Raw genomic sequence first — 22,971 nt, forward strand, 5'->3', positions numbered from 1 at the left:
TGGTACTGATGCCCCCAATGGCACGTGCTAATTATTAGAGAGCTAAGGTAATGATTAAACTAACAGGCTGCCTCTGATATCTCAAGAGATAAAAAGAACTGGCAATTGTCCATGGTGACACCCAAAGTTACGTCAGTGAGGTAGGTATCAGGAAGAAGCTTCCGTAGAAGTGTCAGGTTATTATACACTAGAACTTGGTCATTCTTTTTATAACTTTTCCATATCTGTCCAATCACAAACCTCATACAGTACAGGGTGTTTTGATATTGTGCAATTAAGGTTTTCAAGAGTAAAATAAAATAAAAGTTAATGAATTATTAACATTTAAATAAAAATTATCTTCACACAAGTCTTGTATATGAACAAATCACTGTTGAAAAGTGAAATTATGTGTTCCTTCCCCCTCCCCTGGTTAATAAGAATCTGCAGAAGGGATAAGACTTCACGGAAGCAGGGATGGACTATATAACATTTTCTGTAAATGAATCAGTACGAAATGTACTGTCAGCAAATATGCAACGGAATCAGTTGGACCTCCCAAAGATTGCTTAAGGCAGCCAGTCCGGGTGATTTGCTCTACCTGTGTCACCACTTTGTCGAAGTAAGTATTTGCACCGCCTTCCAAGCTATTTAGACGGGTGTCATGTTTTGCCAAGTCGTCTTTAACGGACTCGATCTTTGTGTTGACCTCGGTGGTGAGAATGGCTATTTGTGCGGATAGGTCAGTGGATAGTGACTCCACCTTAGCCAGCAAAGTCTGTTCAGACTTAATGATCGCCGCCATTACCTTGGCTAGGTCGGGGGGATCAGAGTCAGTGTCCGGTGAGCCCGAGGCTTTAGTAGAGGCCTGCTCTTTTGTGACTCACATATTACCTCAACTAACCGGTGCCCCCGCACATTGACTCTGTAAAGGTACCCACCTGTATATAGTCTCGCTATTGTTATTTTACTGCTGCTCTTTAATTACTTGTTACTTTTATTTCTTATCCCTATTTTTTTTCAACGGCATTGTTGGTTAGGGGCTCGTAAGTAAACATTTTACTGTAAGATCTACACCTGTTGTATTCGGCGCATGTGACTAATAAAATTAGATTTAATATTCACTAGAACTAGGTCATGATTTTATATGACCCTGGGTAGCCTATATAACAACTTCCTCTCAATAGATATGCAGCAACCCTTGTAGTACTCATCGAACAGTGAATAGATTTGGGATTTAATCTTTTTTTACAGACCATCTCTATATTTATGGGTGTTGATGACAACACAACAGGCAACATTAGGATTTGTGTAGGCTACTGCTTTCATTCACATGTAAGTATTGCACTTTACCCTATGTTATTCTCAATTTTCAATCCTCTGCCTATCAGACAAATTGCATTATTATGATGTTGAAATGCACTTTTAATAAAGTTGGATTTTATTAGTTGGTCAGGCATATCACAGTAAATGTAGTATATTTTAGTACATTTTCAAACCAAAAGGATTAGGTCTACTGCTGTAGGTGTGCATATTTTAGCGTCTGTCTCATTGTGATTATGGTTGCAGGCTACAGGTGTCTGTTTGTGATAGATAGACGTACACATGGAGAAGCAGACTGTGGACGTTGCCAGGGACGCTTTTCTCACAGGGAGGTCCCAACCCCTGAAGTTCAGAGTTCAACAGTTAAAGTCCCTTCAGAGGCTGATCACAGAAAGACAAGGAGAGATTGCCATAGCGCTCAAGCAGGACCTCAACAGGGTGAGAGTTTGGAAGTCATTGAATCATTCTTTGTTGATAAATAGACATACACTGAGTGTACAAAACATTAAAAACACCTTCCTAACATTGAGTTGCAAGGTGTCGAAAGCATTCCACATGGATGCTGGTGGACCATTCTTGATACACACGGGAAACTGTTGAGTGTGAAAAAACCAGTTCTTGAATCAAAACGGTGCGCCTGGCACCTACTACCATACGTTCAATGGCACTTAATCATTTTGTTTTGCACATTCACCCTCGGAATGGCAAACATATACAACCCATGTCTCAATTGTCTCAAGGCTTAAAAATCCTTATTTAACCTGTCTCCATTTCCTATACACTGATTGAAGTGAATTTAACAAGTGACATCAATAAGGGATCATAGCTTTCACCTGGATTCACCTGGTCAGTCTATGTCATGGAAAGAGCAGGTATTCTTAATGTTTTGTACACTCAAATGTATCAACAAAGAGCATATACAGTATATCACAAAAGTGAGTACACCCCTCACATTTTTGTAAATATTTGAGTATATCTTTTCATGTGACAACACTGAAGAAATGACACTTTGCTACAATGTAAAGTAGTTTGTGTACAGCTTGTATAACAGTGTAAATTTGCTGTCCCCTCAAAATAACTCAACACACAGCCATTAATGTCTAAACCGCTGGCAACAAAGGTGCGTACACCCCTAAGTGAAAATGTCCAAATTGGGCACAAAGTGTCAATATTTTGTGTGGCCACCATCATTTTCCAGCACTGCCTTAACCCTCTTGGGCATGGAGTTCACCAGAGCTTCACAGGTTGCCACTGGAGTCCTCTTCCACTCCTCCATGACGACATCACGGAGCTGGTGGATGTTAGAGACCTTGCACTCCTCCACCTTCCGTTTGAGGATGCCCCACAGATGCTCAATAGGGTTTATGTCTGGAGACATGCTTGGCCTGTCCATCACCTTTACCCTCAGCTTCTTTAGCAAGGCAGTGGTCGTCTTGGAGGTGTGTTTGGGGTCGTTATCATGTTGGAATACTGCCCTGCGGCCCAGTCTGCGAAGGGAGGGGATCATGCTCTGCTTCAGTATGTCATGTATAACATGTTGGCATTCATGGTTCCCTCAATGAACTGTAGCTCCCCAGTGCCGGCAGCACTCATGCAGCCCCAGACCATGACACTCCCACCACCATGCTTGACTGTAGGCAAGACACACTTGTCTTTGTACTCCTCACCTGGTTGCTGCCACACACGCTTGACACCATCTGAACCAAATAAGTTTATATTGGTCTCATCAGACCACAGGACATGGTTCCAGTAATCCATGTCCTTAGTCTGCTTCTCTTCAGCAAACTGTTTGCGGGCTTTCTTGTGCATCATCTTTAGAAGAGGCTTCCTTCTGGGACGACAGCCATGCAGACCAATTTGATGCAGTGTACGGCGTATGGTCTGAGCACTGACAGGCTGACCCCCCACCCCTTCAACCTCTGCAGCAATGCTGGCAGCACTCATACGTCTATTTCCCAAAGACAACCTCTGGATATGACGCTGAGCACGTACACTCAACTTCTTTGGTCGACCATGGCGAGGCCTGTTCTGAGTGGAACTTGTCCAGTTAAACCGCTGTATGGTCTTGGCCACCTTGCTGCAGCTCAGTTTCAGGATCTTGGCAATCTTCTTATAGCCCAGGCCATCTTTATGTAGAGCAACAATTCTTTTTTTCAGATCCTCAGAGAGTTCTTTGCCATGAGGTGCCATGTTGAACTTCCAGTGACCAGTCAGTATGAGGGAGTGTGAGAGCGATGACACCGAATTTAACACACCTGCTCCCCATTCACACCTGAGACCTTGTAACACTAACGAGTCACATGACACCGGGGAGGGAAAATGACTAATTGGGCCCAATTTGGACATTTTCACTTAGGGGTGTACTCACTTTTGTTGCCAGCGGTTTAGACATTAATGGCTGTGTGTTGAGTTATTTTGAGGGGACAGCAAATTTACACTGTTCAACAAGCTGTACACTCACTACTTTACATTGTAGCAAAGTGTCATTTCTTCAGTGTTGTCACATGAAAAGATATACTCAAATATATACAAAAATGTGAGGGGTGTACTCACTTTTGTGATATACTGTACATATACACCAAGCTTTTTAGACGTAATAAAGCCTTCGTAAATCGTAATGCATTTATACGACCTAAATAGATGATTCACAAATCATAAAAGTAACAAAGTGAATGTCTGAGTTTTCATAACTTTGAGGGAGAAAAGAGGGAGATACCCCTTACCATATTAGTAAAGTCCAACCACCTACTTCATTTTAATGACTAATCCAGCATGTTTAGGCACAGAGTGTGTTGATAAGTGAATAATAACGATCCATATAGCCTCGATACAGACAGACATCACTGCCCTGTCGTTTTACAGAGCCAGTATGACACAGCCCTCTCTGAGCTGATTGGCCTGGAGAATGAGATCAGCCTGGCGGTGGGGAAGCTGTCTCAGTGGGCTGCCCCTCGCCATGTGGAGAAGAACATCATGACCTTAACAGACCAGGTGTACATCCTGCCTGAACCCCTGGGAGTGGTGCTCATCATCGGGGCATGGAACTACCCCTGGGCCCTCACTCTGCAGCCCCTGATCGGGGCCATCGCAGCTGGTATATACCCCAGGCCCTAGTTGAATTAAATTCCTTCAAATGTTCCCACTACAAGGGGAGCAGAGGGGTATACTACAAAGCAGGATCAATGAGTTAGCCACCTAACGTTGATAAACAACCAGATATAACCACTTATTTGATGGCTCAAACTTAGAGATGTGTTTTTGGTTGTTGAGTCAACTAGACCATGTCCATTTCAAGCTTATCTTCAAAAATAAAAGGTTATATACCAATATTTAGTCAAGTTACCTGGCCAACTCATTGATCCTGTAATGGATGCATATTTAGTTTTCTAACTTTCTCTCAGCAACCCTCTCACACACTGTTCATTCTTCCTCTACAGGGAATGCAGCAGTGGTGAAACCCTCTGAGTTGAGTGAGCACTCAGCCAGTCTCCTCAAAGCACTGCTCCCTCAATATCTGGACAAGGTCTTACATTTTGCTAACCTTGTATCAGTAATAAAAAAATTCTAAATTTGTGGTTTTGGGGTAAACTATCACTTTAATGTTGGGTTATTTTCCCTGTCAGGAGTTATATCCTGTGGTGACAGGTGGAGTTCCAGAGACCCAGGAGTTACTGAGGCAGCGTTTCGACCACATCTTCTACACTGGGAACAGCACAGTGGGGAAAGTGGTGATGGAGGCCGCGGCCAAACACCTGACCCCTGTCACCCTGGAGCTGGGGGGCAAGAGCCCCTGTTACATCGACAAGGACTGTGACCTCATCGTGGCCTGCCGGTAACAGCCATTTGCTAGTTTGCACCGCTGCTCAGCAACCCATTTTATCCATAGTCACATGGCTCATATAGACATGTCTTGATACGTCATGTGTTTGTTTTTATAGCCGAATCACATGGGGAAAGTTTTTCAACGTTGGGCAGACGTGCATCGCCCCTGACTACATCCTGTGTGAGCCCAGCATTCAGAACAAAGTGGTGGAGGGCATCCGGAATACACTACAGGTCTGTTCCAGATCTGTCTTCACCCAGCAGAGTAGTCTATTACCATGGACAATATATCAGGGTTCTATATCTGTCTATTACACTGTGCGTATGGTTTTAGACAGCATCTTCGTTTTAGACAGCATCTAATCCTCATTTTTAGACAGCATCTAATCCTTGTTTTAGACAGCATCTAATCCTCGTTTTAGACAGCATCTAATCCATCTTTTAGACAGCATTTAATCCTCATTTTAGACAGCATCCTCGTTTTAGACAACATCTAATCCTTGTTTTAGACAGCATCTAATCCTCGTTTTAGACAGCATCTAATCCATCTTTTAGACAGCATTTAATCCTCATTTTAGACAGCATCCTCGTTTTAGACCGCATCTAATCCTCGTTTTAGACAGCATCTAATCCATGTTTTAGACAGCATTTAATCCTCGTTTAAGACAGCATCCTCGTTTTAGACAGCATCTAATCCTCGTTTTAGACAGCATCTAATCCATGTTTTAGACAGCATTTAATCCTCGTTTAAGACAGCATCCTCGTTTTAGACAGCATCTAATCCTCGTTTTAGAGAGCATCTAATCCTTGTCTTTTGTTAATTCCAGGAGTTCTACGGCCCGGACCCCAAATCTTCCCCAGACTACGGTCGCATCATCAACCTGCGCCACTTTAGCCGAGTGATGGGTCTGCTGGAGGGGTGCAGTGTGACACTAGGTGGAGAGAGCGACCCATCACAGTGTTATATTGGTAGGGAGGAGCCTTATGGGGGAGATGATTGGCTGGACTCTTGCCAAGCTTCTTTATTTATGCAATGGGTATACAAATCCATATTGAATCAATTCTGGGATGAACTTTTGTCAGTGCTGTGATGTGCCGATGTAACTGACTGTACCGTCCCTGTGACCTTCCTGTGTGTCTGTCAATAACAATGACCTTTCCCCCCATCTGCTCCTCCAGCTCCCACAGTGGTAACGGACGTATCTCCTCACACCAGACTTATGCAGGAGGAGATCTTCGGACCTCTGTTGCCCATAGTGACTGTTGCTGATGTGGGTGATGCAATTCGCTTCATCAATGGGAAAGAGAAGCCCTTAGCGCTGTATGTTTTTTCCTCTGACAAGAAGGTAAGCTACTACCGTTGAAACAATAGGACTCCATATTAGGAGAGTGTGGAGGATCACGCAGACTATACTATTCTTGTTTCTCTTTTTGCCAATGAGGTGATAAAGCGAATGATTGCTGAAACCAGCAGCGGCGGGGTGGTAGTCAATGATGTCATAATGCACTACGTGCTCAACTCCCTTCCTTTTGGCGGCGTAGGTAAGACCGATAACCAACAAGTATTTTAATCGTTTTGGCCAGCACATTGGTGAATTTTCCTAGTCTAATATCCTATCTTATAATGACCTCACTTGCTGCTCCCTGAACTCTGACCCCCTACAGGTCAAAGTGGAATGGGCAGGTACCACGGGAAACACACCTTCGACCAGCTCAGCCACCACCGGGCGTGCCTGATCAAGTCCTTGGGCATGGAATGCATTAACATGGCCAGGTACCCACCCCAGGACCGCTCACGGGCACGCAGGGCCAGACAGGCCATGAGGAGCTCCCTGTGTGACCAATCCAAATCCAGCTTCGTGTGGGCAGTCTTGGCCACCATCTTAGCCTGTGGTCTCCTTGTCGCCCTGATTGTAATTCTAGTCATGGGTGCCAGGTAGTCCAGGTTCTCACTACTTCAACTCATCAACTGTAAATGTTTTTTGCATCAAATGCACTTCTTGAAGTTGCTATATTGTAATGTATCATCATCAATGTATTATGTCGATAATTCTGTAATCTTACTATGAGACGTTTTACTATCTATAGATCAACCATGATCATCTATTTTATGACCTGATTGCGATTAAAAAGTAGACAAAACAAACCCCTCAGGAGCCAGAGATGAAAAACAAATCTTTACTTTCCATTACTTCATTAGCACGGATTTAGAAAAATATGTTAAAGTATATGCACATGTCATGGATACACACAATATTTGAAATTTTGTTTTGAAAAGAAACAAAATAACTTTTCAGTAACGTTATTGCTTTGTACCTTTTGTAGCTAATGATAACATAAATAACTTCATCAATACTAGTCTATTGACATGACTTTGATTTGTTCAGATGAAGTCCTAGGAAATGTAACATCCAAATGTTCCTAGTAACTTCCTAACCTAGTAAACTAAACTCTAACCATCCATCATTTTGCTGTCTGGCCCTAGCGCATTGACACATTTATTAATTCAAAGAGCACAATGTCTTCCAGATGAGCAGCCTTGTAGGACAGCCTTTAGGCCAAAAGGCTGTTCATTTCCAGTGTCTGGTCTGGAGGAGGAATGAGTTTCTAGATAGAATACCTGAGGGTTAGGGCCCTGACCTTGTCAGGCACTGCAGCCCAGGGAGCTTCCTGCGGTTTCCATTGTGTATGCGCAGGTCCAGCCACTCTTGCTGTGCCACGGCCAGGTAGGACTCCTGCGGGGTGGAGGCCAGCAGCTCAGGGCTCATAGAGCCCTCTGCCTGGGCCAGGGCCTGTTGACATGCAGACTGGAGGTCCATGCTCTCAAAGTTATTCAGACTGCTAGACGATTGGTCCACCATATTGGCACTACTTGGACCTGACGGGTAGAAATCACAAGATTGTCAACAGGAGAAACAGGCCAAATACATTGCTATAAAGTGTTGCGGTACGTCTGACTTGCCTGTGTGGATTACTTTTATAATTCCACTTTAGTGGGATTCAACTAAAAATCATGTTATCAATGATGAAGGCACCCCCCCCGGTGGACACTTACAGCAGCGTCTGAAGGGCTCCCAGCCCCGCGAAGGCATGTAGGGCTTGGCCATGGGCTGCTGCAGCAGGCACACGATGGCGTTGTCCACCTGGTGGAAGACCCGGAGGGAGAGCAGCCTCTGGTGGATCTCCTCTGACAGGCTGTATTCCTCCGAGCGTATCAGGTTCCGGATCAGGTCAAAGTCTTGCTTCAGCTGTAGAGCCCCCTGGATACTACAGAGACAGAGAGACAGAGAGACAGAGAGAGAGAGAGAGAGAGAGAGAGAGAGAGAGAGAGGAACAGAACAGTTGGTGAGTGGGTTAGTCTATCACTCCCCTTACTAGTGCCATGTTAGGAGATAACAGTAATGATAATCAGTATAATCACAGAAATAGAATCACTAGTATGCGCTCCCAAGTCAGAGATTCTATGCCCATTCTAGTAATTGTATTTCTATGGTATTCAGCACGGTTGTATTTGCTAATCTAAAATCAGGGAATACTGTACACATACCTGAACTTGATCTTCTGCTTGAGGATGTGCTCCATCCAGGCCTCCATAAAGGCTGTCATGGCCTCTGTCAGGGCGGGGATCCGAGCCTCCTCAGGCAGGGCCTGCACCCCCTCCAGTACCTGTCCTATTACACTCTGAGCTGCAGTAGCAGCGTAATCACTAGGGCTGCTGGGGAACTCTACAGATACAATAAGATGAAGGAAAAAACAAGCATCAATTACATTGGCTCCATACACAAAGTACAACAGAAAAAAACTCAAATAGTGGACATGTTTCTTATGTTTAGAATATAGGATATTTCAGTTCCAACAGTCTGTAATTTACCTGTTTTATAGTTCACTCTCCAGTGCTTTGCTGAGGGCATGGTCTGCAAAAAGATCTCCTCAGACATCCTCTTACAGTCCATGGAGAAGATTCTGAGCACCAGTTCAGAGAATACCTTCAACAATGCAGACATAATAGAACTAACTGAGTTTATTTGAGTAATAAACTCAAATCGGTTATAAGAGATGACAGGTGGAACATTGGTCTAGAAATTGACAGATCAACCATTATATTGTCCCTCACCTGTAGATCTGTGACACCCTGAGTAAGCTGTGCAGCCAGCAGCTTGAGATTATGATTTTCCTTCACACTCAGGGCCTCCACATGCTGCAGTAGCCTCACCACTGATGCTCTCAGCACCTTAAAGCACAGAACACACTTATGTAGGTGCATCCCTCAATGTCAAGATAGGATTTCTCACTAAAGACAAGAAGAAAGATGGAGACCACCTGAAGCAAGGCCAACATACATTCAATAGGGAAATAGAAGATGTGTCCCAAATGTCACCATATTCCCTATATAGTGCACTGCTTTAGACCAGAGCTCTAGTTCAAAGTAGTGCACTATATAGGAAGCCATTTGGGAAGCATATCAGATTGAATCCTCACCTTGAGGTCTCCTAGGGTGACGAGCAGGAACTTGTTGAGGGACCAGGAGGAAAGGAACTGGTAGGCCTTTCTCATGACCCAGAAGGTAGAGGATCGGACGGATGCCACCGCTCTGCTCAGCGTTCCTATGTGAAGGGACCTCATAGTCCGAGCATTACTGTCACCTGATGAAGGATGAAAAGCAAGATGACTACCATGTGGTCTTGTAGAATGTTTAAGAGGTAGAGAAGAAGAATGATCTAGGGATATTTGGAGGTGATTTCCAGATTAATAAGCAGTTTAAATCATATGGATATAGGGGTTACCTTGGACCAGGTGGGCTGATATAGGGGTTACCTTGGACCAGGTGGGCTGAAGTTTGAAGACACTGCAGCACTGTGAGGAGTGGAGGGGACAGCTGCAGGAGTCTTTCCATGGTACATGTCATCACCATGCAGTTCTCACGCTCAACTCCTGGAAGACATTTATCTTTCAGTCCTGAGCCCAGTGATGCACACATCACTGCAAGAGAGAAAGAAACACACGCACAAAGATGAGAGGCAATAGCTTAACAGAAACCAAAAACATTGTGTTGTTATATTACTGTAACTACATGATGCAGATGGATGTCAAATTACACTGTATTAAGGATGTTTTAAACACAGAAACTGACCCTCGTCCCAGTGCCTAAAAGCAGTGTTGGACAGGAGCTGTAAGCTGAAGTCATCAACCACTCCTCTACACTCCTCAGGGATGAGCTCTGCAAGGCATTCAACTATTATTTATTGAAAGTGTGTCACAGTCACACATCAACTGATTAAAAACAGGCAGCATTTGTTACCTCCTCTACAGCCATGGTTGAGCCACATCACAAGCTGGAAAACCATCTGGTCGTTCCACTGGTTAACACTGCCCAAAGGGTCTCTCTTTGGTGGCTGGTGGAAGCGCTGGATGACGGCTTTGCCAAACTCCCTCCACAGCATTGTCCTGTAATGACCAAAGAGCTCCACACAGGCCCCAGACTGGACTGACTTGGGTCTCTTTATCTCCTGCCTGGCCTCATCTGTGGGTGAGGACTCTCCCTCACAGCACCTGGGAGAATGTTCTGGGGTGTTGGTCCACTCCGGCCTGGGTCTGTTGGGGATGTGTGGAGCCAGCAGGTCTGTGGAGGACACCAGGGCCTGGAAGAGAATTTCTAGAGACTTTCGGTCCTGACGGATGAAGGCTGTAAAGGGGAGATCAGAGGAGCAGGGACAGGGCTTTCCCAACCTGGATTCATCTGAAGAGGGCCCAGGGAGGTTCTCCAGTGTGAGCCCATCAGGACTGGGCTCTGAGGGGTGTAGAGCGGAAAGCAGCGGGAATAACAGTTTTAATTTCTCCCACGTAGGGGCTGGGGCTCCAGTGTGCAGGGCCTGGGAGTGGAGGAAGCTCTGTTGGGAAGCCCATTGGTACAGCTGCTCTGCCGCGATCTGCCCCCTGTGCTCTGCCAATATCCTCATCAGTTCAACCACTGGGAACGGTGCAGGAAGGCTACCCCTCCGGGTGGGCTGCCTACTAGACAGCCCAGGCCAGTCAGACAGCTGCAGGGTCTGAGTTCTCCACCGCGAGCCTCTATGCTGGAATCTCTGCTCCTCCAGTACCTGGTTAAAGACCTCTGCCCCAGCCAGCAGGTCCTCTAAGGCATCTCTAGGCACCCTGGCCAGCTGAGCTGAGGCCAGAGCGGAGAGGGCTGTATAGATACAACGTTCCATCAGAACCAGGGCCTGAAGTCCCAGCACTCTCAGTGTCCGCCGCATGACAGCAAGGGTCTCTGTCCTCTGGAACAGAACAGTTCTCAGCCAGACGTCAGACTGGGCTTTGGCACATAGAGCATCCCAATGGCTCACGTGGATACGTAGTTCCTGGCACAGGCCTCCCATCCCAAAGCTCCAGGCAGAGTTTGGTCGCTCCAGGACTCGACTCCTGTCCATCAACAAACCTAGCTCCCGCTCCAGCAGGCTAGTCAGTTTGTCAACATACACAGTGGTGACTCTGGTGCGCCGGGCATACTCATGGAGGAAAAGGAGCTGAGCCCGCTGTTCCAGTAGGTACTGCAGCTGCCCATAGTGCTGGCTGAGGGTAGCGGCTGGAGGGTGGTGGTAGAAACTTCCCTCTGTAGTGAGGCCCCTGACGCAACTCTGCAGCTGGCCTGTCCGTGGCCCCCGCAACACTTGGCACTGTGGACTGAGACCCAGCATGCCCTGGTCTAGCCGCTGCAGCCTGCTAGACGACTGAGAAGTGAGGTTCTGGCACGCTACAAAGGTATCCCGGTTCTCAAATTCCCACATATCATCACTTTTCTGCCTCAGTAGCCACCTCAGGCTGGGGTTGAAGCGAGTCCTCAGCAGGGCCTCCGCCTTCTGCAGAGACTTGGTGAAGGGGCAACTCTGGGACCAAGAAGCTGAAGATGACAGGAGTATAGTGCTACTGTAATGCCACACAAACAGCATGGTCCTCTTATCAATTTGTTTCTATTTACATAGCTCAGGTGTTGTAACTATCAAAGCTCAGGTGTCAACTATCAAAACAGTAACAAAGAAGGCGTTGCCCATACCATCAAGCTTGTCCTTTGAAAGAAAGTCATCATCTGACAAAGCAATTAGTCTCTTCTGAAATAAGAGAGAATGGTCAATAATAAAACCATAACTTAATGTTTTTTACATTGACTTAAGCATACCACAAAATATTTAATTGAGAATGTTAGTCACTTACCTGTTCATCTTCAGAAGAAAAGGGTTCTGGGTTCTCATTCACAAGGGATGTCTCTGTTTTATTTGGATGGAGACAAAGAGTAGTATCAATACCACGCAACAGTGTTCCTCTTCTGAAACAGAACACGAAGTAACAATAAACTACGTATTCACAATGTCAGTGTAGACTTAAAGAAACAGAGAAGGTTACCTCCTGCCTTGTCCAAACCTCCCTGCCCCTCTATTTCCAAAGCGGTCCCATTCTGGGTTTCCTGGTGGGTGCATAAAATCTGAGCCATATCAAACAGGATGGAGCATTCAGGGGTCTTTCCCAAAATGGCTCACATTGCTGTTGGAAACAAAGTTATTGATTAAATGCCCTCATAGTCAGAATAAATAGAACACATTTCCAGGAAACAGCACTGAGCTTTAACGTTAGTCAAGGTAACATGATCACCCTCTTTACATTTCGTCTTCAGGTCACGTCTAGCTCTTAAACTTTAGGAATGAGGTCATGCTCGCCTGCTGATGTTTTCTGATAGTATTCCTTGACAAGCTGTCGCCACCAAATATACACCAAATACTCCATCTGTGCGGTCTCTGATAGTGGACTATCGTATAGCAAGGCAACAATAGCCACCGTTCACATAACTAGTACAGGTGTCTATTTTTAAAACGATTTCACACTTGATTGTCATTGCCAAACTCTAGTGAGATTCATAGCAACTCTATCACACAGTGACACACACCCTAACATGGTAACTGACGCGTTGGCCATCTGAAAAGTATAGGCTATTTACTGCCATAATAAAACGGCAATAACACAATACCTGTGAAATCAGTATCCGACGTAAAGGCCCAGTAAGAGAACCCCATTTAGCTGGCTCGTAAGTCTATGCTTCCTCTTCTTGACACCTAGCGTTGGCAAGTTAATTTGTCAACATTGCTTTTTACTCCAAGTTGTTTGCCACGACTCGCGCTAGCAAGCTAGCGAATATTTTCTAGTTAGCAAGCGATGGCCAAATTGAAGAAATTAGCATCCATTGTTGCTAGCTACCGTTAAAGGTAATAAAACAAACATCACATTTGTACTTGAATACTTCCGTGTTTCACATCAACACTTGCTGTGAGGATTACAGCAGTCAACTGTTAGTAATTTAGCCAATCCTATTTTGAGTTTTAATCCTAGTGGTCACGAAAGTAGCGGGCTTGGTCCACGAATAGCATTGCTAGCTCAAAGCTAGCTAACTATCATGAGATACAAACAGCCAATGAAAAGAGAGCGTCCCTTGTTGTTATGGTTAATACAGGGCGGAGCTATGGTGCTCGTCCACATAGATCTAGTGCTCCTCCATGCTTCCGACCTACACAATTTATCAATCACAGCTACCGAGTATAAACGAAATGTTCTCTTATTAAGTAATAAGCATTAATGTACTATGAAAAACTAGCTAAGAACATATTATACACTTCGCAGCTACAGACAGGCAGAACGCTGAAAATGCATATGCAGAAAACTGATCATAGACTATAATAACCTTGACGCATAACTTCTCATTTATTTATTTAAAAACTGCCTATAAAAATCCCAATGTCAACATAACCCTTCAAAATACAGTACAACATTGTATTTCAAAACAGTTTACACAGGCAGCCAATTCTGATATATTTTCCCAATTGGTCATTTTACCAACCACAGATCTTTTTCAGAGCTGATCTGATAAAAAAGATCTGATTTGGACTGCCTGTCTAAACGCAGTCAAATTTCCACTCCCAACTACTCACAATAAATGTATTTTCTTAACATATAAAGGCATTAACAATTATAAAATGCAAGCATCCACAGCACAACGTAAGAAAATTGTAACTATATACAATTCAGGTCACTGACTTGAATTAAATCTATCATGAATTTATCCTGGAATTTTAATTAAGCATTCAATATTTTTTTTCCTGCTAGGGTAATAGCCATGGATTGTCTTTCAATGCACAACAGTTAGGCCATGTCAAGATCAACTGATGCATCTATTTTCATCATCTTGCTGGGAGTTCCTTGGCAAGAGTCCTAGAACACCAAGAAAAATCAAGATTAGTTTTATACTGACAAAATGCGGCACAAAGTCACTCCAATTGTGTTTGGTAAGAGTCCAACAGTGCTTCACAAAATTGCTTTTGAACATGGACCAATAGTTATCTTCAAACATGCCAAGACTGGTTAAAGAACATACTGGTTGAGACGAAGAGGCCTTGCTGACTTTAAGAGGCTGTGCGCTCGAGTCTGAATCCAGCTCAGGGAAGTCCAGCTCAATATCCATGACATCGTCCAAGTCAACCTCCTCTCTAAATGATACATGAAACAAAGAACAACTGTATTATAAACTTGGTTTGAGTAAGCCATCTGGCACAAAGGTGTTCTCTCATGAAGGATATACCCTGAGACTAGCTAGATACATTTTTTCGACAGGATGGCTTTAACATATTTCCCAAATCCAATTTCAGGAGAACAACTTGTGCTTACAATTGAAGGACTATATCAAAGGGAGTATAAAGTTCAATGGCATAAAGACATTATATATATATATATATATATATATATATATATATATATATTTTTGCTTGATCGTTTTAAATGCCAGGATATTTGAGGGGCTTACATGGCCTGCAGCTCACTGCCTTCCAGGGCTGGGGGATCCCACGCGTGAATCTTCACCTTCCACAGCTTAATCTGCTGGTCCCATGAGCGCCGGCTGTACTTCTTAAACTTGTTGGGAGTCTTAGGATGAACTCCCGGCTGCCTCAAGTGCCTGGCAAAACAATGGAAAACAAACAGGTTAATATTAACTTTGATCTATTAGGGTGGTAGCTGAATGAAAACCAACACCATTTTACTCACTTGGGTACTTCCTTGATGTATCTGTCGTAGGCGAGTGTGTTCTTCCCGTAGGTGATCTGTTTCTGCCTCCTCATCAGGACTTCCTCGTCCTCCTCCATGACCTCACCAGGGACAGGAGAGTCTCTGGACTCTGAGCTGAAGAGACAGGAAACAAATTAATGCAATGAATGGATGTAGTCTGAGTGCCAGTCTGTTTGTGCTATCATGCCAACTCCTTGTCACGCACATTGTTTGTTTGGCTTGACAATGAGCGAGCAATGGAGTTGGCAAGAGCACAAAAATCTGGTACCAGGCTCTCATGCAAAACACAGTATGAGACATACATTTTCAAATATACCTTCCAGAAGAGTTCTTTCGTTCCCTTGGACCAAAATCTGATGTTAGTATCCTCCGCCTGTAACTAAAAGAAACAATACCATAAGCAATTGAAAGCTTTTACAAGCACATTTAACTAAAAGGGGAAACTACGCAGTGACTGCTGACCGTTGCATATCACGACGGACACTTGAGCGCCTTTCGTCAGTCTCCACTTCACTCCCCCAATCCGCGCATCTAGGAACTGGACCTTCACTTTCAGGAGTGGTAAAACTGAAAGAGGAATGAAATGTACAGTTATTTCTATATTTTATCTTTATTTAACTAGGCAAGTCAGTTAAGAACAAATTCTTATTTTCAATGACGGCCTAGGAACAGTGGGTTAACTGCCTGTTCAGGGGCAGAACGACAGATTTGTACCTTGTCAGCTCGGAGATTTGAACTTGCAACCTTTCGGTTACTAGTCCAACGCTCTAACCACTTGGCTACCCTGTTATTATGAGCCTCCTCTCCAGAAGATGTCTCAAAACACCTTAAATTGGAAATGGCTGATGGTGTGAAAAAGACATTAAACAACACCACCTATTTTAATGTCGGGAATTGGGTGCCATTTGGGACACAAGGGCTCAACAGAAAATCAACCTAAAATATTGGTTTGATAACTCCCAAGTGAGCGGTCTGAATATTACCTAACAGGTCTGTGGTTAGCGTTAATCTTCAGATCACTGGTACCAGTCGAGTCCAAGTCCTCATTTGATCTCATACTGCCATCAGCTCCCCGTTTCCGGCAGTTGGACCACCTTGAAGGGCCCCTATTCCTAGAAACAATGATATTTGGATCAACAAGACTGAAAGATCATGCCATTGTCAAGAACATCATTTTCCCGAAGAACTTAACATTAAAACAGTACTAAAAATGCCTTGTTCCCTAAAACAGTACTAACAATTCATTGTTCCCTTTGTTTTAGTTGATTCTTGTCAATCACTACAGACTCAGTGGAGACACTAGTAGGTACACTAGTTGACTATTTCTGAGATATTTCAAACACGGTACAATAGCTGCTTCGGCGCCATACGACGCATGAGCGCGAAATGTTATGCTAGTCAACCAACGTTAATATAGCTAGCAAGCAAGCTAACGTTAGTAGCTAGTTAGCTGTTGCATTCAAACCAGTTACATTAGTTATCTACATTTTGAGGGAAATTAGTTGTTATAAAGTTGGCTGGCTAGCTAACGTTAGTTGGATAAACAAATTATTTGCACTTTCTATTTAGCTACAGTAACTAGTTAAGGCAAGTTAGCAAGCTAAAGTTAGCTGATTAGCTATCCAGCAGTAAACTTAGCTAGCTAACACCTGATCAAAATAAAGGTTAGATGTCTAGCAAACGCTACGTTACTGTACGTAGCAAAACTAGTCAAGCATGCATAAGCCAGCAATGCAATAAATGCTCATATACTTATAACATGATAGGAAACACACATTAGCTGGAAAAGTGTATCTAGAAACAGTTAGCCAGCTAGCTAACCAGACCAGCAACAATTCCTGATTTCGCGGGAGAAGACTGGCGCGAGAAAGCGAACTAGCAAAATAGATTTTTAAATAGATTTTTGTTGCTAAATTACACTTACAAACTCATGACAACTCACCTATTTTCATCTCCGTTATATTCAGCATCGGTGCGTCTGGATTTGTGGCGAAAAGACATTTTTTTCTAAACTTACAGAGGAACGAAGGGCTTGTAGCTACTTCCCTTAAGCAGAGATCTTTTGATTTTGACGTAAACGCGCCAAAGCTAAGGAATGGGGCTTCACTGACGTCAGTCAACAATTGGAGAATTCATTTCGCATGGCCCGGTGCCCAATGAGTGTAGAGATATCGCTTAAAGACCCACTGGAATTGTCTAATTTCGCAAGCTCTGCCGTTCCGGGGCACCGTGCCATGTACAAACGAACATGCCCGTTGTTGTCACGTGACAGAAGGGGAGGGATTTGACGCGCTTGTTTACGAAACCACAGATAGAACAAAGCTAGGAGACAGAACAGTGAGTGGTTTAGTTATAAATAGAGCCATATATTTAGGGAGCTAGGCAAACTTTTAGAATTTTTAATATTGTTCTAATTTATACATTCTGTTACATAGCATTGTCTAAATATTCCCCATGTAATGGTAATGGAGAGCTAACATGGCTGCCATAGAATGTTGTAGTGTCATGTAAATGCGTCATAATGCTCATTCTAGACATTCAGTTTTATAGCATTTTTTTTTGTATATTCCCCATGTACTGTTAATGTGCAGCTAACGCCACGTCAATGTGCTATACTAGGAAACTCCGAAATTTCCAACTTTTTAACTGGTAGTAGTTATACACGTGCTGCGTTCAACAAATCAGCAAGTCGGAAATGTCGCGGCATAACATGGCTAGAATGTTGAAGTGTCCTTAATACATCATAATGCAGAAACCGCATTGGCCCAACTGTCTATTGGTGCATTCATGACAACTGGGACCCGTGAAAAAATGGGGTCAAATCATATCAGTGACCTTCTGGTCAGAAAGTTAGCGATCTACAGAAATGCCAGAGTTTTCGACATGAAACTCCCACTTAATTGGTAATTAGATACTTATGCATACATTTCAGTTTTCTAGATCCGACTACCACGTGAATGCAGAATCATCTTTGCATCTGTGACAGCATGGGCAGCGCCAATGAGTAGTAACATGTATTCTGTACGATTGGCTCCAGCAGGAGCCCTGCTGTACAATTCAAACTGATCCCTCCTGATGACCCGATTGGACATGACTCCAGCAGGGTCACCAGGAGAGATCAGTCAATGAAGTTGGACGTCTCGCCCTGTTGACTACATTAAAATGGTGGAAGCCCCAATAGCGCTGCCCATGCTGATGACAGCATTTCGTCCGCTAGAGGGCTCTATCATTCTCTATGGTTAAAAATAATTTTCGCAGTCTGAGCTTGTTTAAAAAAAAATCGAGCTCCCAGTTGTCTCGAACGCACTGAAGTCGGACATTTCCGAGTTCAAAATTATTTTAAACGCGGCGCTAACACATGTTCTGCTTATACATTTCGTTGATAAAAACCTAATGGTGCCGCGTTCAAAACAACTGGGATCTCGGAAATCTGTGACTTCCAACTTCAGTGCGTTCAAGACAACTAGAAACTCGAAAAAAAACGAGCAACAACTGAGAAAATCATTTTGAATGTTCATCCAAGTCGGAATCTCCGGCATCTTTCTAGTACTCCGACTTTCTGACTTGAATATCACTGACGTCATGATTTGTCCCTAAGTTCCCATTGAATGCGCCATTACTGTTGATTGCCACAAAGAGGCGCCCAAGACCGTCATGGTGGATCACTAGGCCTACTGATCAATGTAGTTAAGTAATTTCCTCATCCATTCTTGGTATTGTTAAAAACATGTTTTGTGGCAATTCTCACACAACAATTCTTAACCTTTTTGTTCCCAGGTCAGGTTAGTTAATTGTCTGTTGACAAATCCTCATTGAAATGTGGTATCACGCAGTGGACATTCAGCAACAAACAAAACAAATAGAGGGTAGTATTATTTTAATAAAGGTAACATAATTGTGAAATTAGGTAAATGGCAATTTTATATACCATGTACCACATCAGATTTCCCCATTTCATCAACTGACTACTTAATTTAATATATTTTCATAGCCCTAATTGACAAAATTCCGTAATTGCATAACAGACCAATGAAAGACTGATAACACAAAGGTAAACAAAATGTTTCCATTACAGCACCCTTGAAAAAGAGACAGTAAAACAGAGTAAAGATATGTTGTGCCGTACTGTCCAGATCCTACTACATTTTGCCCCATTTGAGTCTCATCAGAACGATCAACTGGAAGATGTTGAAAACCACACAAGGTAATAACTCAAGGGGCAGACAAACATTTAGGCATAAGTGACTCAGCGATATGACGTAGGTGCACAAAGTACACAGCATAGTGGGTTGATTTCCACAACAACTACGAGCATTGACTCGCGAGGCTAAACTTCACAGCTGTTTTGGTCCGTACCTACCACTCTAACAGTGTGACACGAACACATGCACAGATACTGTGCGAGTCTTGCATCTCGCTCATCGCAATATCTTTGGTGATGCTCATGGCAACGTCATTTTGCTGAGACTAAATTTAACCTCTACTTAGCAATCTACTCAGCTTCAAAGCTCAAAGTTCATGTTGTAGCCATATTGTGCAGGGGAAAATATTTGATCAAATCAAAATCATGAAGAGCAAAGTTGGAACAAAACTACAATATGCCAAGGTTTCCCATAGCAGAGTAATGGCACTAATGATGCAATAGAGACAAGGCACAATTAGAAAAGTAATCACAAGGGTAATCTGATGCACATCGCACCAAGCCACCAGCAGATTCCTATGCATATCTTTAGAATTGACTGAGAAGAAAACAGTATTGAGTGATCAGGGGACAATGCAGACATCCAGGATGCAGAACTTGGCCCTACAGGTGGGGCAAGGCACTCTGTTGCCCAACCAGGTCTCAGGTTTCTGCTGGTCCTGGCGGCTGGCAAACCATTTGCCCATACAAGTGAGACACCACATGGGTCTACAGTAGCACTGCTGGCACTCTCCTTCACCTTCCTCCTGGCATAGCCGTAACAGTTTGGTGTTGGCGGGCACCTGCATGCAACCAATGCAGGACTCCAGCTCCTAAGAACAGAGGCAGAGAAATATTGGGCATGATATTTCTAGTTTCTACTACACTGAGCAGAACACATTTTTTCATTACCATTATCAAGCATGTTGGGAGAATTCATTTAAAGGTAGACTCAGCAAAATGATGTCACGAGCAACACCGGATATTGAGGTGAGCGCTTTGCTCTCACACAGTCAAAGGGGGATACCAAGTCAGTTGTACAACAATGCCTTCAACTGAAATGTGTCTTCCGCATTTAACCCAACCCCTCTGAATCAGAGAGGTGCGGGTGGCTGCCTTAATCGACATCCACGTCTTCGCCGCCCAAGGAACAGTGGGTTAACTGCCTTGCTCAGGGGCAGAACAGATGTTTACCTTGTCAGCTCGGGGATACGATCTAGCAACCTTTCGGGAATTGGCCCAACGCTCTAACCACTAGGCTACCACACACAGTATGTGCACAGGTTCACTTCACGCTGTGTCATTTACTTTCTGCATCATATCGCTGAGTCTACCTTTAATGTTGAATACATTAAATTGTTCACCCATAGACAATATAACATGGGTGCACCTGTCCGCTTGTCAGCTGGTAGACTTGGTTCATTTCCACCTGGGATTTGAATGTTTCCAAGAAGAGGTCACTCATAGTCTGGTGAATGACCACGTTGGCAGCGTTCCTGATTGGTGCATGCAGCTTCTCTCGCAGTTCTGCATATTCTGTTGAATTGAGCCTACGCAGGTGCATAATTCAGAACTGAGTATTTCACATACATAGTACAACAGCATTATGCATCAGAAAAACAATATTTGCATTAAACAGGTGTTACGATGGGAAAGAAATATGGTAGTTCTATTTAAGGTTTTGAAAGGGGTTGGCGTTTACGGTTTACTTCTCAAATGAGCTGACAAGACAACAGCAAGCTTAGCCTATAGCTCGTGTTAGCTACTGTACCTTATGTCAAAGGGCTTGACGCTGGGGTTGATGCTAGCGACCCGGAGTGTCAGGATCTGAACAGGAGTGGCTGAGTCAGGGGAGAGCTGGTGTTGCCTTGAGTCTGTGACTGTCAAGTGAGTGTCTTGCTGCAGTGCAATATGTACATAATAGGTAGTGACCTTCATGATCCAGGTGTCAGTGATGAGAACCCTTGCACCAGGAGCACCCGTTGCAAACTTGTCAATGCGGCGAAATTCTGTGTTGACAGAGGAGGCAACTGCCCCCCAGCCGGACTGGGGCAATGCATGGGCTTTAAGGTTCTGTGATATTGGATGATTTCCCCATTTGTGCCGAGACCAGTAGATGACGAGCACCCAGCTAAAGAGCTGAAGAGCCAGTGACAATGTGAAGAAAGCCCTCCAGCCATCACTTATTAAGTGAACATAGGCCAGATACTTTTCTGGAGCAGCTATGCACATTCCCATGTAGTACCCTGTTGGATACAGAACAGAAAGTTTGCCTAAATGTCAATAGACTTGACGTTTGAATGATGTGGCTAGCTACTAGCTAGGCAGAATTATCACAGATAAAAGAGACTAGCTATACTATAGTAAAAAAATAAAACTATTCAATCAGTTAGTATGAATGATCACTTGACAGGACAGTGATCAATGTGGGTATTGCATGTCATTAGCTATTTTTCACTAGGCCCCTGGCAGCTAGTTATCTGCTAGCTAAGTGACTTACCAAGTGGCAAAGTTGAATGAACTAGTAAAGTGACGCTCGTTCTCCTCACATGATATTGAATGAAACCAATATCTTCACTTCCAAGCCATCCTGAAAACAGATTTTGCACGGTGAAACCAGCTGATCGAAATTCATTTGGAGTGAATACAAAGCAAAACGCTAATACTATGTAGGCTAAAGAAAACGTTACTTCTGGCCGATCCATGTTACCAATGTATTTATATCTAGTGAAGTTAACAGTCTAGCTAATTTTATTAACACATTAGCTAGCTAGAACTGAATAGGAAGAAACCAGAACAAAAAATGACAACATCCTGTGCCACGACTTTCGCTATCCCCTGAATTTTCAAAATAAAAGTCAGGTGCTGCAGTCCAAACAAGTTATTTCTACTACCCTTTCATTTAGGGGAATCCCCGTTGAAACCGGATGCAGTTTGATTTCCATCTTAAGTAAAGGTCCAATTCACTAACTTTGCCCCCTCGGTCCTCGATTTAGCTCAAGGGAACGAGTGACGAATTTAGACCAGTTGTGTTTGATATGACCCACAATTCAATGCAAACTGTAGTTAAGCGTCATACTCCGGTGACCGCGAAGTGTCACATTTAATAAACGTAGTCCATTATATATAATCTATATATACTTGTGTTCCCTTATGTACTTTCTGTATTGATTTGTTGTTAATAAAAAATAAAAAACATTTAATCAACGTAGCTAGCTTTTAGGAATACTAAAATGCATTGGAATAAGTGACCAAACTAAAAAACTAGCTAGCCAGCTATGGGTAACTGTAGCTAGCTGCCTGACACGAGTGCTAGCTAGCTACGTTAGCTTGCTAGGTACATTCATAGCTTTAAGTTGGTTGTTTTTAACCTCAACTTCCAAGATTTCCACCAAGGACTTTGCATCTGATCATCACTCTCCCTTACTTTAAGGGCTCCCTAGTGGTGCAGTGATCTACGGCACTGCATCCCAGTGCAAGAGGCGTCGCTGCAGTCCCTGGTTTGAATCCAGGCTGCATCACATCCGGCTGTGATTGGGAGTCCCATAGGGCGGCGCACAATTGGC

General features: G+C 43.7%; 4 protein-coding genes across 9 annotated transcripts; 1 reads left to right on the plus strand and 3 right to left on the minus strand.

The window, feature by feature from the left end:
* The first annotated feature begins 419 nt into the window (after positions 1 to 419).
* On the plus strand, positions 420 to 7,270 carry LOC139581521 (aldehyde dehydrogenase, dimeric NADP-preferring-like). Of its 2 annotated transcripts, none has more exons than XM_071411364.1 (11): positions 420 to 601; positions 1,234 to 1,314; positions 1,549 to 1,740; positions 4,165 to 4,396; positions 4,740 to 4,825; positions 4,926 to 5,134; positions 5,241 to 5,358; positions 5,952 to 6,093; positions 6,304 to 6,470; positions 6,567 to 6,666; positions 6,790 to 7,270. In XM_071411364.1, the coding sequence occupies exons 3-11, from the start codon at positions 1,585 to 1,587 to the stop codon at positions 7,062 to 7,064; spliced, it is 1,485 nt and encodes a 494-aa protein (XP_071267465.1). In that variant the 5' UTR covers positions 420 to 601; positions 1,234 to 1,314; positions 1,549 to 1,584; the 3' UTR covers positions 7,065 to 7,270. The 2 variants fall into 2 exon arrangements, with proteins under 2 accessions (XP_071267465.1, XP_071267466.1); XM_071411365.1 differs by lacking the exon at positions 420 to 601 and adding an exon at positions 673 to 1,025.
* An 18-nt stretch (positions 7,271 to 7,288) lies between these two features.
* Positions 7,289 to 13,579, minus strand: ccdc142 (coiled-coil domain containing 142). Of its 3 annotated transcripts, none has more exons than XM_071411360.1 (13): positions 13,142 to 13,579; positions 12,523 to 12,660; positions 12,334 to 12,386; positions 12,176 to 12,230; positions 10,424 to 12,022; positions 10,256 to 10,357; positions 9,940 to 10,104; positions 9,604 to 9,767; positions 9,239 to 9,355; positions 8,996 to 9,110; positions 8,672 to 8,849; positions 8,180 to 8,391; positions 7,289 to 8,002 (listed from the first exon to the last, which is right to left on the minus strand). In XM_071411360.1, exons 2-13 carry the CDS (start codon positions 12,608 to 12,610, stop codon positions 7,752 to 7,754), a joined length of 3,099 nt encoding a protein of 1,032 aa, XP_071267461.1. In that variant the 5' UTR covers positions 12,611 to 12,660; positions 13,142 to 13,579; the 3' UTR covers positions 7,289 to 7,751. The 3 variants fall into 3 exon arrangements, with proteins under 3 accessions (XP_071267461.1, XP_071267462.1, XP_071267463.1); XM_071411361.1 differs by having other exon boundaries at positions 10,256 to 10,342; positions 13,142 to 13,578; XM_071411362.1 differs by lacking the exon at positions 10,256 to 10,357.
* A 266-nt stretch (positions 13,580 to 13,845) lies between these two features.
* Positions 13,846 to 17,485, minus strand: slbp (stem-loop histone mRNA binding protein). 2 transcript variants are annotated; one of them, XM_071411367.1, is made up of 8 exons: positions 17,168 to 17,485; positions 16,209 to 16,337; positions 15,688 to 15,792; positions 15,542 to 15,598; positions 15,205 to 15,339; positions 14,966 to 15,115; positions 14,540 to 14,651; positions 13,846 to 14,376 (listed from the first exon to the last, which is right to left on the minus strand). In XM_071411367.1, exons 1-8 carry the CDS (start codon positions 17,224 to 17,226, stop codon positions 14,308 to 14,310), a joined length of 816 nt encoding a protein of 271 aa, XP_071267468.1. In that variant the 5' UTR covers positions 17,227 to 17,485; the 3' UTR covers positions 13,846 to 14,307. The 2 variants fall into 2 exon arrangements, with proteins under 2 accessions (XP_071267468.1, XP_071267467.1); XM_071411366.1 differs by having other exon boundaries at positions 15,542 to 15,604.
* Positions 17,486 to 19,085: 1,600 nt separating this feature from the next.
* tmem129 (transmembrane protein 129, E3 ubiquitin protein ligase) lies at positions 19,086 to 22,971 on the minus strand. 2 transcript variants are annotated; one of them, XM_071411369.1, is made up of 5 exons: positions 22,833 to 22,971; positions 21,906 to 21,995; positions 21,177 to 21,651; positions 20,796 to 20,955; positions 19,086 to 20,238 (listed from the first exon to the last, which is right to left on the minus strand). In XM_071411369.1, exons 3-5 carry the CDS (start codon positions 21,641 to 21,643, stop codon positions 19,990 to 19,992), a joined length of 876 nt encoding a protein of 291 aa, XP_071267470.1. In that variant the 5' UTR covers positions 21,644 to 21,651; positions 21,906 to 21,995; positions 22,833 to 22,971; the 3' UTR covers positions 19,086 to 19,989. The 2 variants fall into 2 exon arrangements, with proteins under 2 accessions (XP_071267470.1, XP_071267469.1); XM_071411368.1 differs by lacking the exon at positions 22,833 to 22,971 and having other exon boundaries at positions 21,906 to 22,260.

This window comes from Salvelinus alpinus, chromosome 7 (genome assembly GCF_045679555.1).
Source record: "Salvelinus alpinus chromosome 7, SLU_Salpinus.1, whole genome shotgun sequence".
Taxonomy (NCBI): Eukaryota; Metazoa; Chordata; class Actinopteri; order Salmoniformes; family Salmonidae; genus Salvelinus; species Salvelinus alpinus.

Coding starts and splice junctions, on each gene's coding strand:
- tmem129 (XM_071411368.1), bottom strand. CDS start 22,110: ATGGATCGGCCAGAAGTAACGTTTTCTTTAGCCTACATAGTATTAGCG. Junction 20,956..21,176: donor GTCAAGCCCTTTGACATAAG/GTACAGTAGCTA, acceptor GCACCTGCGTAG/GCTCAATTCAACAGAATATG. Junction 20,239..20,795: donor ACCAGCTGACAAGCGGACAG/GTGCACCCATGT, acceptor CTCTGTTCTTAG/GAGCTGGAGTCCTGCATTGG.
- slbp (XM_071411366.1), bottom strand. CDS start 17,226: ATGTCTTTTCGCCACAAATCCAGACGCACCGATGCTGAATATAACGGA. Junction 15,340..15,541: donor CGAAAGAACTCTTCTGGAAG/GTATATTTGAAA, acceptor CTGTCTCTTCAG/CTCAGAGTCCAGAGACTCTC. Junction 14,652..14,965: donor GGCAGTGAGCTGCAGGCCAT/GTAAGCCCCTCA, acceptor TGTATCATTTAG/AGAGGAGGTTGACTTGGACG.
- LOC139581521 (XM_071411364.1), top strand. CDS start 1,585: ATGGAGAAGCAGACTGTGGACGTTGCCAGGGACGCTTTTCTCACAGGG. Junction 1,741..4,164: donor TCAAGCAGGACCTCAACAGG/GTGAGAGTTTGG, acceptor GTCGTTTTACAG/AGCCAGTATGACACAGCCCT. Junction 4,397..4,739: donor GATCGGGGCCATCGCAGCTG/GTATATACCCCA, acceptor CTTCCTCTACAG/GGAATGCAGCAGTGGTGAAA.
- ccdc142 (XM_071411360.1), bottom strand. CDS start 12,610: ATGGCTCAGATTTTATGCACCCACCAGGAAACCCAGAATGGGACCGCT. Junction 12,387..12,522: donor AGGTTTGGACAAGGCAGGAG/GTAACCTTCTCT, acceptor CAAATAAAACAG/AGACATCCCTTGTGAATGAG. Junction 9,768..9,939: donor TTCAGCCCACCTGGTCCAAG/GTAACCCCTATA, acceptor ATCCTTCATCAG/GTGACAGTAATGCTCGGACT.